At 42.1% G+C, this 17,500-nt stretch overlaps 1 protein-coding gene across 8 annotated transcripts in view; it reads right to left on the reverse strand.

Annotated features, from left to right (window-relative positions):
- Nucleotides 1-397: 397 nt before the first annotated feature.
- LOC147016183 (pyridine nucleotide-disulfide oxidoreductase domain-containing protein 2-like) overlaps nt 398-17,500 on the reverse strand; it is a 66,254-nt gene continuing 49,151 nt past the window's right edge. For 3 of the 8 annotated variants that reach the window (XM_085848971.1, XM_085848974.1, XM_085848970.1), the window contains 3 exons: nt 17,152-17,258; nt 13,405-13,566; nt 398-1,673 (listed from right to left, as the gene is read on the reverse strand). In XM_085848971.1, the coding sequence (XP_085705097.1) occupies nt 1,632-1,673; nt 13,405-13,566; nt 17,152-17,258 (311 nt within the window). In that variant the 3' untranslated portion in view covers nt 398-1,631. Of the gene's footprint in view, nt 1,674-13,404; nt 13,567-17,151; nt 17,259-17,500 lie in introns of those variants that run through there. The other 5 variants (XR_015050050.1, XM_085848972.1, XR_015050051.1 and 2 more) reach the window with 3 other exon arrangements.

A 17,500-nucleotide genomic window follows, 5' to 3' on the forward strand; every position in this document is an offset into this window, starting at 1 on the left:
AAAAAATCATGATGTCATCGGTCACGTGATTCATCAGTCATATTATTAAAGAATAAAAACAAGAAAGCCTTCAAAAATCATCTATTAAGTGGCTGAACAAATCAAGCCGAAACGTTACATGTATGACTGCCTGTCTTAGTCGAACAAAAGGTTCATACGTCACATTGTTGGCAGCCATATTGGATTTACCCTAAATCCTATAAAAATACACCACTAAAAATAAGTCCTGGTGAGGGTCTGCAATCTCTGATTGCTCTTTTTCTTGTTATCTGTTGTTTTAATTTCTCTTGCACAATTATTATTCATATACATATATATATATATATATATATATATATATATATATATATATATATTATTTACACAAAGAAACAAAGGTTTTCATTAAAACAGAATATATGAGAAATGCATTTTATTTTTTAATTGCAAACATGGAAATCAAATTATTTTTGTACAACAGTAAATTTGGTTTTTTGAACATTAAATCATTTTTCTGACATATTCAGTTTATGTAAACCAGGTAAAAGAAACTACACCAAGCCAACAATGGCACAGCTTTTAAAACATTAACACTGACATCCTATTTCCTGGAAATGCCATTACTTTTGGAGGATATTTAATCATTACTCCTGAAATTCCATGTGATAATCATGTTGAAGTTTGTGCCTCCTTGACAGGAGGGTAATTAAAGCTCAGCCAATGTGTTGCAAACAAAGGATTTTCAACACTAACTTGAAACCACTACCCCTTCTGTGTGCTTGTCCAGGGTAATGAATGCTTTGTAGGGATCCGTACCACACAAGGTGAGAAATGTTTCTGATGAAAGGTGAAATCAAAAGGATAATTTGGACAAATTGAAACCGTGGATTCAGCATTGTTGGACAGATTCATGAGAGAGTTGAAGGTTACATGAATGAAGTGGTGTTGAATTGTCATAGCAATCACTACAAATGTGTTTTAATATGTTTGATCCGTTGTTCCGAGGAAGATCCCAGATTTTGAGATAAAAATGGCGGAATAGGTTTGCACGTCAATAAAACTGTCTTAAAAATACACAGCCAACCATCGGTTCATGCTGTAATTGTTGGAATAATTTGTCCCTAAGTCTGGGACAGAAACACTTGAAAATTATGGTACAGCTGTTCAGCTAAGGTTGAAGTATGTATAATACAGACATCCTTTTGTTGGGTAAATAGGGAAAGGGGTAATCCCCACCCTTGCTCTTCTCCCTCTCCCTTCCTGGATCCATTTACTGTGTGTTTAAACATTTGATTACAACATAGTCTGGACACCAGGACAGCTCAGTTTGCGTGAATGCTCACCATCGAGATGTATAATCTGGGATTAATCTCTAGCCAGGTCAGAATTGACGAAACCAGTGCCAATATGGTGCAGTTGGTATAATGACAAGTGTACTGCAAGTGGTACCACTGGCATTCTGGAGAGATAACTTCCCTGAATGGGGTGAGTGTGTAGTTGGTGGGAATGCTGGGGTATGGATATAGCACAGGCTGGGTGGGCCAAAAGCCCTTCTTTTTGTCTCAATTTAAATTGTAATTGTGCTAAGGGAAAGGCAAACGACAAGCAGTGGTGTTCGGTTCTTGCTTAGTCTCGAAAGCTGGCCAAAGCAGTCAGTGCAGCAAGGCGGCCCGCGGACCCCATAACACCACCACCTGCACACACCACATGGTATTCTCCACAATAAAGAAATATTTACAAATGATTATGAAAAACCTCCATCTAACAACAAACAACACATCAAAATGTATGTAATATGAAGTTCCCGAGACAGCAATGCCCCTGTTTGTAATCACATAAAATGTGCAAAAGCAAACTCGAGCCTGTGCAAACATTGAAGCATCGTACTACCATGTTGTTTTTGTGAAATTATAAAACAAGGCAAAGGTTTGCTAGTTTTAAAAATGGTGGTCCTCTCTCCAACAACATCATGAGGCCAAACATGAAAGGTTTGCAACTATCACCGTTACAATTTGTGTGAAGCCTGGTGTTGGCTTAACCGTTAAGGTGGCTGGCCTAAGATCTTCGGGTCTCGAGTTGGAGCCCCTGTCAGCCCGTAAAATCACACCAGGTGGATTGACTCAGCCTGTCATCATTCCGAGGTTGGCAAAATGAGTACCAGCTTCGTGTAAACAGGGGGCACCAAATCAGCATGTCGTTAAATAACACCAGGTGGATTGACTCAGTACCTCGTCTTTGTACCTCGTCAGGAGCTCAGGTGTGCCAAGGAAGGACTTTGCATGACAGAGGATGCCCAGCGCCACCTGGCTTTGGAGGCCACTTTGAAAATGTGGCTTTCCCAGGAAAGATTATGGCAGAAAGTGAGAGCCAGAAGGGAGAAAGTGAGACGAGGAGAGGAGAGATCTCCAGGAAGGGCAACATGTTGGCTGTGACAGGAGAGAAAGTCTGTGAGCCATGAGTGGAGATGGCGTTGGATACCACACGAAGAGTTTGGTAAGCAGGGCAGGGTGCCAGACCATATTGAAAACACGTGGTATTTCTCAGGATATGTCTCTGATTTCCTGTCTGGCATTGAGGAACTCCATCCATTGTTGGGAAAGCAGAAGCAGCATGTCCAGGATAGAGTGACCTGGTCTGAATCCAAATTGATGATTGGAAATCAGGCCATTAGAGAAGAGGAAGGATCTAATGTCAGAAGAGATGATTGATTACATAACCTTGTTTTTGATTGGGAGAAGGCTGATTGGTCTGTTGTTGCAGTGATCTGTTTTTGCACCTTTTTATGCAGGGCAGTAATGTTGGCTGATTTCCAAACAGATGGTGGATAACCTCGACAGATGACCTTGAGCAAATGAGAGGGTGAATCGACCAGAGAGAGATTGAGCAAGAGCAGTGGAGCAGGTTTTTAGAACACGTGGGCTGATGCTGTCGGGACTGGTTGCAGAATCAGTCGAGATTTGACAGCAAAATCTCTACTTTGTCAGGAGAAAAGGACACAGAGTCCAGGAACAGCTGAATGCGATTGGGTAAGGTGGGTGCAGAAAGTGATGGGTTTGGGATACAATACTGAGAAGGAAACATGGAGTTCAGGCATTCAGCCTTTTCACCTGCAGTGTCAGCTGTGGCTATTTGAGGTAAGGGAGGGGAACCTACACCAGAAACAGACTTAACTGGACACCACCAGGATTTGGAGGAGAGAGACAGATTTGAGAATCAGAATTGAGATTAGAAAGATGTTTCCTGGCTCTCCTGAGGGTAGATACACACTTGTTCTGAGCTTTGTGGAAGGAACTGAGATTGCCTTCAGTTGGATTTGCCTTCCATAAGGTGAAGACAAGTTGTTTCAGGGCAACTACTTCACCACAAGCTTCAGTGTACCATGGGCAGGATGAAGGGTATGCCAAATGAAGACGAGATGCGATGAGAGTGAGTGAGTGAGTGAGTGAGTGAGTGAGTGAGTGAGTGAGTGAGTGAGTGAGTGAGTGAGTGAGTGAGTGAGTGAGTGAGTGAGTGAGTGAGTGAGTGAGTGAGTGAGTGAGTGAGTGAGTGAGAGAGAGAGAGAGAGAGAGAGAGAGAGAGAGAGAGAGAGAGAGAGAGAGAGAGAGAGAGAGAGAGATATTGTCTGAAAGAATTCCCAGGATGAGTTTATGTCAGAGAAAGTGGAGATGGGAGACTGGTCTAGAAGTTTGATGGCTGCTTGAAGACGCTGCCAGCTGGTTTGAGTGAAATGCCAGACTTGACGGTGCTGAGATGTTTCTATTATAACAGCCACAGAGATGTTTACTTTAACAAGCATGTGGTCAGATGAATCGATTGGAGAGAAGGAAGAACAGTAGATATTTTCAGGAGAATTGGTCAAAATCAGATCCAGAAGGGATGAAGTATCATTGGTTGCGATCCAGGTTGGGAAGTTGACAGATTGTGTCAGTCCCAATGAGTCACAGAAGTCTTTTGCTGAAGTGCCATGGCAGGTGAGAGAGGTACCACACCCAGCCAACTGGCATGATGAGAATTAATGTCACCACATATGAGGAAGAGAGAAAGTTTCATTGAAACAGTGTGAGCAGTTTTGGAGAAGAGAGCAAATACCTATTTAGGGGGTCAAAACCTCCCTTGTAGATCCCTTAATGAGTGAAGATTTTGATGCGTTCAATACACTTTGGTACATCATGGGTGATTAAGGTTGTGGTCAAGTTTCATTGAAATTGTGCATGTAGTTTCAGAGAAGAAAGCAAATGCCCATTAACCCCCCCCCCGTAGAATCCCCCTCCCCTAATGAGCGCAGAGTTTGATGCTTTCGATAAACCTTCATTAGGCATCAGATATGAGGCTGGTGGCCAAGTTTCATAAAAATCGTATGTTTGGTTCAAATGATTGACTGAAGTGTTTACGGACTGACTGACTCACTCAAGCACAATGCTCGATCGCATATGTTCACCTGACTCGTCCAGGTGAGCTCCAAACGAAATCAAAATCAGACATTCAGAAGAACCTTTGCTCACAATGACACGGCAAAGCCCTCCACGAAGAGAAATGCAGATACCAAATAAGCATGAGGATCCATCCTAAGGGGTGACAAAGATGACATAGCCTGTGCTCATCACAAACCCGATGGGACACACTTGGGGCCTTCAGACTTGCATCCTTTCAATCCTCTAAAAGAACCTTCATGGACGATGAAACAAAAAAGGATACCATTTGTAAATGATAACATGATGCTGACAAGTGGTTTTCCTGCAGCTCTTCTGTTCCTTAATGACATAACCAAACATGAAAAGATGGCAATTATGGTAACATGATCATTAGAACTATACATTCATACAATGTGGAAAACACACACACACACACACACACACACACACACACACACACACACACACACACACACTAGGAGGCCATACTTTTGGAGTAACCTTCATATTACCTTCCAACTCTGTACAATCATGTTTCAATGAATTCCCTGATTATGATGTACCATACCCCGTTACTACACGTCGGTGATGTTGAAGCAGTTTCTTGGCAAGGATTTTCGTTGTACTGGGTGGATTGCCATTGCCTTCTCAGCAGTAGTTAGGGTAGGAATTTTGAATTTGTTCAGGGTACTGGTGATATCTCACCCATTCTTCCTGAAGGGCACCGTGGGCTCTTTAACATCCACCAACTAATGACGGCAGAGGCATATAGGACAACCAGTTTAAAGTCCATCCGAGGGACGGCACAGGCGCATGCACACACATTGCTCTACCTGTGAAATACCAGGGTGACAGTTTATAGCTGGGTCGGGATTCAAACCCAGGTTCGACAGCTTAGGTGAGTGTGCGTACCTCTTCGCCATCCTGCCAGCCGTTAAATAAATTTGGACAGTAAACAAGAAATTCCAGCATCATGAGCTAAGTACTCAGATGGGAACGTTAAACAGGTCAACCCTGTATCCAAGTGATTACAACAAATGTCCAGTAGAGTGCCTTCAGAAAGTATTCACACCCCTCAACTTTTGTGACATTTTGTTGTGTTACAGCATGAATTTAATTAGATTAAATTAAAATTTTATCACCGATCCACACAAAACACCCCATAATGTCAAAGTGAAAACCTAGTTTTAGATTTTTTTACAAATTAATTAAAAATTAAAAGCTGAAATGTCTTGTGTCAATAAATATTCAACACCCTGAGTGAATACTTTGTCGAAGAGACTTTGGCAGTGATTACAGCTTCAAGTCTTCTTGGGTACATCTGTATCAGCTTGCCACATCTGGATTTGGGGATTTTCTCCCATTCTTCCTTGCAGATTTGCTCGAGTTCTGTCAAGTTGGATGGGGAGCGTCGGTAAACAACACTCTTCATACCTTTCCGCAGATTCTCAATGAGATTCAAGTCTGGGCTTTGTTTGGGCCACTCAATGACTTTCACGTTCTTGTTCTGAAGCCATTCCAGTGTTGCCTTGGCTGTATGCTTGGGGTCATTGTCCTGTTATAATGTAAATCTTCACCACAGTCTCAGGTCTTTTGCACTCTGAAGCAGGTTCTCTTCAAGGATTTGCCTGTATTTGGTTCCATTCATTGTTTCCTCCATCCTTACAAGTCTTCCAAGCCCTGCCGCTGAAAAGCATCCCCATAGCATGATGCTGCCACCCTCATGCTTCATGGTAGGGATGGCGATAGATGGGTGATGAGCTGTGCTTCCAACAGATGTAGTGCTTTGCATTCAGGCGAAAGAGTTCAATTTTCATCTCATTAGACCACAGAATCTTTTCCCTCATGCTCTCAGAGTCTTTCATGTGCCTTTTCCTCAAGAGTGGCTTCTTTCTGGCCACTCTCCCATAAAGCCTACATTTGTGAAGTGCTGCAGATATTGTTGTCCTTCTGGCAGGTTCTCCCATCTCAGTGAAGGAACTCTGTAGTTCTATCAGAGTGGTCATTGTGTTCTTGGTCACCTCCCTGACAAAGGTCTTTCTTGCCCAGTTGCTCAATTTGGTCGGATGGCCAACTCAAGGAAGAGTCTGGGTAGTTCCATATTCTTTCCATTTCCTAACGCTGGAGCTCACTCAACGATTGGGAACTTTCAACAGTCGAGAAATTGTTCTATACCCTTCCACAGATCTGTGCCTCCTCACAATTATATCGCGGAGTTTTATAGACAGTTCTTTGGACATCATGGTGGAGTTTCTCCTCTGACATGCACCATCAACTGTGGGACCTCGTATAGAAAGGTGTGTTTCTTTTTAAATCATGTTCAATCAATCGAATTGGCCACAGGTGGACTCCAATGAAGTTGTCGAGACATCTCAAGGATGATCAAAGGAAATTGGATGCACCTGAGCTCAATTTCGAGGGGTATCGTAAAGGGGTCGGATGTCATGGTGAAATTCAGGCTGTAACGAGAAAATGTGAAAAAGTCAAGGGGTGTGAATACTTTCTGAAGGCAGTGTAACTTCCAACTCATCAACTTGCATCAGTCTAATTTTTCAAATAATTGTTCTGTATCAGTTTTATAAGAAGTTGAATAAATTATCAAAGTGGAGATTGCGTTACTCCAATTTGAGGTTACCAGGGTAACAGAAGTCACAACGTTTAAAGGAATATCAACGTTTAAAACACTGTTTGCATTGATCGTTCAGATTACATATGGTCCTGGGATGCTCTCTATTTTATCGGTCTCGATTTGAGAAAGAACGAGTTGATGAGAAATGCCTCCACTAAAAGTTTCACATTCTATTTTCATGCTTCATAGGTATTATATCTTTCTCCATTGATGTTAATCGAGTGTGAAATTATGCTTCTGGAAATCATCACTGAAAATTGATATTCATGAAGAACCTTTAAAAGAATTTATCATAAACCCTCCTGAAAAATCCAATTGGAAGAAACTATTGTCAGGCCAAACTCAATGCTTGAGGCATCCAATTGGTAACTAAACTAGTGCCACCCATGGAGACCCAAGGTTTGTGAATTGAAACATCCCGGACCGTCTAAAGGAGAGGATCCTTATGTTGACTTTGCGCTGCAACAGTAGCCTTCCACCAGTGTTAGCCAAACAGAAAAGGGAAAGCTGGAGGTTTCAGTTTCAGCCACAAATCCACACAAATCTTGTTCATCAAATGTGTGCTCAGAAAATTTCAATCAATTTCGTTCATCAGAGGAATAACAGCCTCAGAAGCGTAATGGTTAGCACATCCACTCTGAGTATGGAAGGTCGGTGGTTTGAACCTTAACTGAATCATACCAAAGAGTAACCAGAGAGTTGGTGTCAGAGACACCCAATGCTCGCCTGTTTATACATTTATCATTTTTAAAAGACTAGTCTAAGAATTAATATTTTTTATAAAGCATTGCAATGACATCTGATCCAAATAATTTTCAAGCAATATATGTATTTGTATATTGTAATCAGTAACAAGAGCGCAAGTGGGCACAATATATGCCCGAACAAGAAGGTATAAACAGAATTGTGCTACCACATGGAAAACAGCATCCTGGTTGCCATGGCAACCACTTTAGATGACGAACGTCTGTCGAGACACACCGTCTCCATAGTCTGACCCTATATACCAGATATGAAATGTGAAAGTTGAAAACTTTGTGAGTTAGAGTGCGGACAGGAACGGATGAAAAACAGCATCCTGGTTGCCATGGCAACCACTTTAGATGAGGAACGTATGTTGCGACACCGTCTCGACAGTCTGCACCTATGTACCAAATATGAAAGGTGAAAGTTGAAAACTTTGGGAGTTAGAGTGTGGACAGGAACGGATGGAAAACAGCATACTGGTTTCCATGGCAACCACTTTAAATGGCGAATGTATGTTGCGACACACCGTCTCCACAGTCTGCACCTATGTACCAAATATGAAATGTGAAAGTTGAAAACTTTGGGAGTGAGAGTGCGGACAGGAACGGACGGACAGACAGACAGACGGACGGCTGGCATCACATTATACGCCCCGATAAATATATATATATATATATATATATATATATATATATATATATATATATATATATATATATATATATATATATACATATATATATACATATATATATACATATATATATACATATATATACATATATATACATATATATATACATATATATACACATATATACACATATATACATATATATACACATATATACATATATATATATATATATATATATATATATATATACATATACATATACATATACATATACATATATATATATATATATATATGTATATATATATATATATATATATATAAATATATATATATATATATATATATCTTCTTCTTCCTCTTTTGGCTTGCTCCCGTTAGGGGTCGCCACAGCGGACCAACCGTCTCCATTTCGCTCTATCCTCCACATCTTCCATTGACACTCCAACCACCCGCATGTCCGCCCTCACCGCATCCATGAACCTCTTCTTTGGCCTTCCTCTTCTCCTCCTGCCTGGCGGCTCCATCTTCAACATCCTTCTCCCGATATACTCAGTTTCCCTCCTGTGCACATGTCCAAACCATCTCAATCTCGCCTCTCTCACTTTGTCTCCAAACCGTCCTACCTGCGCTGTCCCTCTAATATACTAATTTCTTATCCTATCCATCCTCGTCACTCCCAACGAGAATCGCAGCATCTTTAACTCTGCCACCTCCAGCTCTGCTTCCTGTCTTTTTGTTAGCATCACCACCTCCAAACCATACAACATAGCTGGTCTCACTACCGTCTTGTATACTTTCCCCTTCACTCTTGCAGCTACCCTTCTGTCACAAATCACTCCTGCAACTCTTCTCCACCCACTCCATCCTGCCTGCACTCTCTTTTTCACTTCTCTCCCACACTCTCCGTTACTTTGGACAGTTGATCCCAAGTATTTAAACCAATCCACCTTCCCCACCTCAACTCCTTGCAACTGCACCATACCACCACCCTTCCTCTCATTTACGCACATGTACTCCGTCTTACTCCTACTGACTAACATTCCCCTTCTCTCCAGTGCGTACCTCCACCTCTCAAGGCTCGATTCAGCCTGCTCCCTACTCTCCCTACAGATCATGATGTCATCTGCGAACATCATAGTCCATGGAGACTCCAGTCTGATCTCGTCCGTCAACCTGTCCATCACCATTGCAAACAGGAAAGGGCTCAGAGTCGATCCTTGGTGCAATCCCACTTTAACCTTAAACTGGTCCGTCATTCCTACCGCACACCTCACCGCTGTCACACTGTCCTCATACATATCCTGCACGATCCTCACATACTTCTCCACCACTCCCGACTTCCTCATACAATACCACAACTCCTCTCTTGGCACCCTATCATAAGCTTTCTCTAAATCCACAAACACACAATGTAACTCTTTCTGGCCTTTCTCATTCTCAAAGCAAACATCGCATCAGTGGTGCTCTTTCCTGGCATAAACCCATATTGCTGCTCACAGATCGTCACCTCTCCTCTCAACCGAGCTTCCACTACTCTTTCCCACAACTTCATGGTGTGGCTTAACAACTTTATCCCTCTGTAATTTCCACAGCTCTGCACATCACCCTTATTCTTGAAAATCGCAACCAGTACACTTAATCTCCACTGCTCCGGCATCCTCTCACTTTCCAAGACTTTATTAAACAATCTGGTTAAACAAACAAACAGTGGGGTTTGTTTATTAAACAAACCCCACTGCCATCTCTCCGAAGCACTTCCATGCCTCCACTGGTATACCATCTGGGCCAACCGCCTTTCCACTTTTCCTCTTCTTCATAGCAGTCCTCACTTCATCCTTACTGATCCACCCCACTTCCAGATTCACTATCTCCACCTCTTCCAACCTTCTCTCTCTCTCATTTTCTTCATTCATCAGCTCCTCAAAGTACTCCATCCACCTTCTCAACACACTCTCCTCGCTCGTCAGCACATTCCCATTTGCGTCCTTTATCACCCTATCCTGCAGCACATCCTTCCCAGCTCGGTCCCTCTGTCTTGCCAATCGGTATAAATCCTTTTCCCCTTCTTTTGTATCCAACTTCTCATACAGCTCGTCATATGCCTTTTCCTTGGCCTTAGCCACCTCTCTTTTTGCTTTTCGACGCCACTCCTTGTACTCCTGCCGACTTTCTTCATCTCTCTGACTATCCCACTTCTTTTTCGCCAACCCCTTCTTCCTTATACTTTCCTGTACTTCCTCATTCCACCACCAAGTCTCCTTATCTTCCTTCCTCTGACCAGATGTCACACCAAGTACATTCCTAGCTATCTCCCTCACAACTTCTGCTGTCGTTGCCCAATCATCCCACCCATCTTTACCACCATCCAACGCCTGTCTCACCTCCTCCCTAAATTTCACGCAACAGGCTTCCTCCTTCAGCTTCCACCATCTGGTCCTTGGTTCAGCCCTCACTCTCTTCCTCAACTTCACCTCTAAAGTCATCCTACAGACCACCAATCGATGCTGTCGAGCTACACTCTCCCCTGCCACAACCTTACAGTCACTAATCTCTTTCAGGTTGCATCTCCTACTTAAGATGTAATCCACCGGTGTGCACTTTCCTCCACTCTTGTATGTCACCCTGTGTTCCTCCTTCTTCTTGAAATACGTGTTTACCACTGCCATTTCCATTCTTTTTGCAAACTCTACCACCATTTGCCCTTCCACATTTCTCTTGTTGAGACCGTACCTCCCCATCACCTCCTCATCCTCTTTATTCCCTTCCCCAACATGTCCATTGAAATCTGCTCCAATCACCACTCTTTCATCCTTGGATACACTCTCCACCACTTCATCTAACTCACTCCAGAAATCTTCTTTATATTCCATCTCACACCCCATATGTGGGGCATATGCACTGATGACATTCATCATCACCCCTTCAATTTCCAACTTCACACTCATCACTCGGTCAGACACCCTCCTCACCTCCAATACCCTCTTGACATGATCTTCCTTCAGGATTATCCCGACACCATTTCTCCTCCCATCCACACCATGGTAGAACAGTTTGAAACCACCTCCAATGCTCCTCGCCTTACTCCCCATCCACTTGGTCTCTTGTACACACAGTATGTCCACCTTTCTTCTCTCCATCATATCAGCCAACTCTCGCCCTTTGCCAGTCATCGTCCCAACATTCAGAGTTCCAACTCTCACCTCCACACTTCTACCCTTCCCCCTCTCCCACTGCCTCCGGACTCGCCTTCCCCGTCTCCTTCTCCTCCTTCGCCCAGCAGTAGCACAATTTCCACTGGTACCCTGCTGACCACCGGTACCGGTGGCGGTCGTTGGTAACCCGGGCCTCGACCGATCCGGTATGGAAATTCGTTTTGTTGTCCGCATAATGATTTGGCATAGGTTTTTACGCCGGATGCCCTTCCTGACGCAACCCTGGTCACCTCTTACGACACACAGGGATATGGTACACCTATTCTAACCGGGGCATACACCGGGCCCAGTACAACTGGTGCTCATTTCGCCGACCTCGGAAGAATGGCAGGCTGAGTCAACCCCCTGGTGTTTTCGACTTGGTTTTATATATATATATATATATATATATATATATATATATATATATATACATATATACATATATACATTAATTCAGTGTCCCAATGGGGCTTGAACTCAGGAGCTCTTGGGTCCCAAGCCACTGCCCTTACCACTGCGCCAACACCAGGCTATATATATATATATATATATATATATATATATATATATATATATATATATATATATATATATATATATATATATATATATATATATATATATACACACACATATACATACATATATACACATACACATACATACATATATACACATACATATACATACATACATATACATACATATACATATATATATATATATATATATATATATATATATATATATATATATATATATGTATGTGTATGTATATATATATATATATATATGTATGTGTATGTATATATATATGTATGTATGTGTATGTATATGGATATATGTATGTATGTGTATGTATGTATATGGATCCCAAGCCGCTGCCCTAACCACTGCGCCAACACCAGGCTTTATATATATATAAAGCCTGGTGTTGGCGCAGTGGTTAGGGCAGCGGCTTGGGATCCAAAAGGTCCTGAGTTCAAGCCCCGTTGGGCCACTGAATTAATACACCACGGGGTTGACTCAGCCTGTCATCCTTCCGAGGTCGGCGAAATGAGTACCAGTATACTGGGCCGGTGTATACCCCGGTTAAAATTGGTGTACCATATCCCTGTGTAGTAAGAGGCGACCAGGGTTGCGTCAGGAAGGGCACCCGGCGTAAAACATGTGCCAAATCACTATGCGGATCATACGGATGATCCGCTGTGGCAACCCCCAACGGGAGCAGCCGAAAGAAGAAGAAGAAGAAGAAGAAGAAGAAGAAGAAGAAGAAGAAGAAGAAGAAGAAGAAGAAGAATATACATATACATACATATATATATATATATATATATATATATATATATATATATATATATATACACATCTATCCATAAATATCGGGCGTATAAAAAAGTGTGGTCGATAAAAACATTAGAAAAGAAAAAATAACTTGCACCAAAAACTTTAACATTTTCACACTCACTCCGGGGGTATCGCTATAGCTCTCTGTTCTTCGAACAGGCGAGCTAATAATGGTATGTGCTGCTTCTTTGCCTGAGGTTCAGCATGCACAAAAAATGACAGGTTGGCAATCATAACGAAGACTTTGACGAGTCAAATGGAATGTTGAAGTTCCTCCGAAGGGAACTCATGTATATATTTTTTGATCTTTTTGTTAAAAACAACTTAATGCACAGACGTATTGTTAAGAACAAAATGTTCTTCAGTGAGAGTGAGCTGTTTGGATTGTTTTAATTTGGACTATTCGTGAAAAGACAGACCGAACATTCCACATCACATCGAGGTGTTTGCCCGTACCGGGGTGTGCTCCGCTGCCACAGAGGAAGAGCCCACGGATGGGGGAGACAGCACCACAGTGGGAGTGAAGTGGCCGGCATGTGAAGAGTTGGTCCAGGGACATGGCGCCATGGAAGATGTTCTGCATAGAGGGTGTGGTTCACTCACAAAGCTGGCCAATTGCTGGGTGGACCAAAGAGAACATCTTCACCGCATGTTCCTCATTTACAAAACCTTTGATTCCAACGAGTGCCACAAGCCATCTCAACAACCCTTAACAGTTCGGGTTCACCTTTCAATAGCAGAATCATTCCCAAAGATAAATATGAAATTTATTCAACATCAGCATAATTACACACAGGTAACCAACCTCTCTTGCCATTTCTGACGAGGGACCATATATTTATTACGTACGCACAAGTATTGGATGGCTTGACCTGTTCATTATAACGAGACTCGATATTTGTTTAATAAAAAGACAAATACTCTGTATTTGTTGATTAAAACCGATTGTCATTTTGTATGATCAAAATTCAGTTTTTCTACATTAAAAAAGATCATCATTTAGTTCAAAAACAAAGAATACTTGTTGCAAAGCATGATGGGAGAGCAACAATTCCCTCAAACTCTTCTGATTTGGTCCTTGACAAGTTAAGCGTAGTGATTCTACATTAGAATTTTTGTGTATAAACAAAAGATAAAGTCAGAAATTATCACATAAATCAACTCCAAAGTCAATGCCAATCCTGTATCTCATCCGTGAAGGAAACTGTGGACAATAACTCTCACTTATCGATCACCTCTGTTTCAATTGGGATTACAAACCAATGATAATTAATTAGTACAGAATTGGAAAAATGTTTTTATAAGTGATTGTAACTCTGTAACATGTGGTTGCTTTCAGTCTCAATAAGTCGACAATCAGGAACAGTAGGCGGTCATCTGTTTGTTCGACCCACCCAGTCATTCCACAATGTCTCCCTTATTTTCATCACTCGTTTTGACATCTGGATACGGCACAGGCATGATAGGCCCAACAGCCTTTGATGAACCTACATATTATATATATATATATATATATATATATATATATATATATATATATATATATATATATATATATATATATATATATACACATATACATATATATATATATATATATATATATATATATATATATACACATATACATATATATATATATATATATATATATATACACATATACATATATATATATATATATATATATACACATATACATATATATATATATATATATATATATATACATACACATATACATATATATATATATATATATATATATATATATATATATACATATACATATACATATACATATACATATATATACACATACATACATACATACATACATATACATATATATATATATATATATATATATATATATATATATATATATAGATATGTATATATATATATATATATATATATATATATATATATATACATATATACATATACATACCGGGCGTAGTGGCGTGCGCCTGTAATCCGGCTACTCGGAGGCTTGGGTTGGAGGATCGCTCGAGGACGGGGGCTCTGCACTGGGCAGGGTGTAGAGCAGCCCGGAATCATGGTGAAACCCAAATCCTGATCCCTGTGTCTTAAGAGGCGACCAGGGTTGCGTCAGGAAGGGCATCCGGCGTAAAACCTGTGCCAAATCAGTATGCGGATCATAACGGATGATCCGCTGTGGCGACCCCTAACGGGAGCAGCCGAAAGATGAACAATATATATATATATATATATATATATATATATATATATATATATATATATATATATATATATATATATATATATATATATATATATATATATATATATATATATATATATATATAGTGTTGTGGTTGACGAAATTCGCAAACCACCATTCAGGTCCCTTAGGTGAGATATCTCTGTAAGTATATGTGTAGTTAGGCCCAAACCCGTTGTTTCGAGGGAATAAATGTCATTCATTCGGGCTGCGACCCCTCTAGATAGCCGTTTTTCTTTTACTATCTTTATTTTGGACCAGCCGCCATTACTACCACCACCAACCACGTCTCAACAGCCATCACACAACAACCACCAACCGCAACGCCGCTTCACAACAACAGCCACGACCTTTACCGTCACAACTCGCTCTCGCAACCATCGCATCACCGTCACTCCCGCGCCGCTTGTGGGCACCGATACTGGACTCGTGCAGGGCGCGCACCGAGCACCGAGGGCGATTTGGCCCCGCCTCCAGGTGCGTCGGAGTGTGGTCGCTATATGCAAATTCGCGGATCAAAAAGCATTCACGCCCACTTTTCTTCTGTCCAATGGGGAGCCAGCCAGAGGTAAAGGGTCGAAGGTGAAAGAGCAAAGCCACGGGGGGCTATAAAGGGCTGCGTTCGCTCGCCAAAAAGGCAGTAGTATCAGTCAAGTGGAGTTGGGAAGAAGAAGCAGTAGTAGTCAGTTAAGAGTTCGGAGTCAGTGAAGAGTTGGGACGAGTCAAGAGAGGAGTCGGAGAAGGCGGTTGGACGGAGCTGTGGAGAGGTGGCGGCGGCGAAGGCAGTAGAGGGGGTGCTCGTGTCGGAGTCGGGGAGCTGCGGAGGGAGAGGCCGGCGGCGCGACCGAGGTCGTGGTGGAGACGCTCGTCACGGGACCCGAGACAAGGAGATATCCTCCTTCCCCCGAGCATCAACAACCCCCTCCTGTTTCCCCCCGCGCTGAGATAGTGCGAGAAGGGGGCCCCGTTCCCACCCCCTACCAGACACTGTCCGCGAGGCCCGCGGAGTCGGGGCACCACCGCCATCTTGCGGCTCATCATCAGACGGGTAGGCCCGACACGGTCTCGGCCCCAAGCCCGCCTACCCCCCTCATCCTTGAGGGTGGTCCTTTTCTTTTGCTTTGAGTGTATGTGTTGTTGGCGCCGTCTGTGAAGTAAAACTGTATTAGTGTTGCCGCGTGCTCGGTAGTCGGTTAGATCTGCATTGTTGCATTTGCTTTTTGTGCATTATTGTGTGTTTCTTCTTCTTCTTTTACATTTGCTTTTGGTGTAATTGCATATGTGTGCTTTCCGTTCATCGCGAAATAAATGTGCTTTATGTTGAACTGTTTTCCCGTTTCGCTTCGTCTTTTCCTTTATTGAATCTCCATCTTACTTCACGTAAAGGGTTGGTCGTGGGCTAAAACGCCCGATAATTAATCGAACCGTCGAGGCCGACGATAACACCGCTCGGTTATCCCGATAGTACGGAACGGGTCGCTTAAAGTGGCCCGTGTCCGAAGTCGACCTGCGGCGAGGTGCGATCGCCCGGTCTACCCTCCGTGTGGGTACTGAGGTAGGTCGAATTTGGCGAGCAACCCTATCCCACGCGGGGGGCCGATTGGCACGATCGTGGTGAGGCCGAAAGATCCACCCGTGACTAGTTCCCGATGTTAGTCCGAGAGGGTCACGACGGGATTGTCCGTCCGGTGGGCGACGTGCCGCGATTCGAGTTACGTGGCCATTCGCACGCCGGCGGGCGCGAATCCGCAACAATATATATATATATATATATATATATATATATATATATATATATATATATATATATATATATATATATATATATATATATATATATATATATATGTCATTTGACAAAACAAGATCACTTTCAATCACACCACAGCCGAGGCTTCCGGTTAAGTCCGGCACAGTTCCGAGAGTCAACAGCAGGAAGTAAATGGAATACGTACCCCACCGGTCAGACCAAATATTCGCTCCAAGTCCACAGGTACCAGGATGTCTCTGCTTATGACCGAATCCTTGAATCCCGGCGCATACTCCTCGATACAGTCAAAAACTGCAAACAGAACAACAGGACGTACATGTGTTTGTTTGGGACAAATGGACAAACATTTCACGACAGAGTGGAAGGCAGAGAAGAGCGAGAGTTGTACATAAAGCAGGAAATAGGAAACAATGTGACATTAAATTAACACATCAGATTCTAAAATATTAATTAGATTTAGTAATACACGAGATAATACGGATACAAACATATAATCACAAAAAATATCCGTTTTATCGTCTGTGTTATGCCCT

The sequence above is a fragment of the Eptatretus burgeri genome, chromosome 12, assembly GCF_056783735.1.
Source record: "Eptatretus burgeri isolate ZD-2024b chromosome 12, Ebu_testis_v1, whole genome shotgun sequence".
Taxonomy (NCBI): Eukaryota; Metazoa; Chordata; class Myxini; order Myxiniformes; family Myxinidae; genus Eptatretus; species Eptatretus burgeri.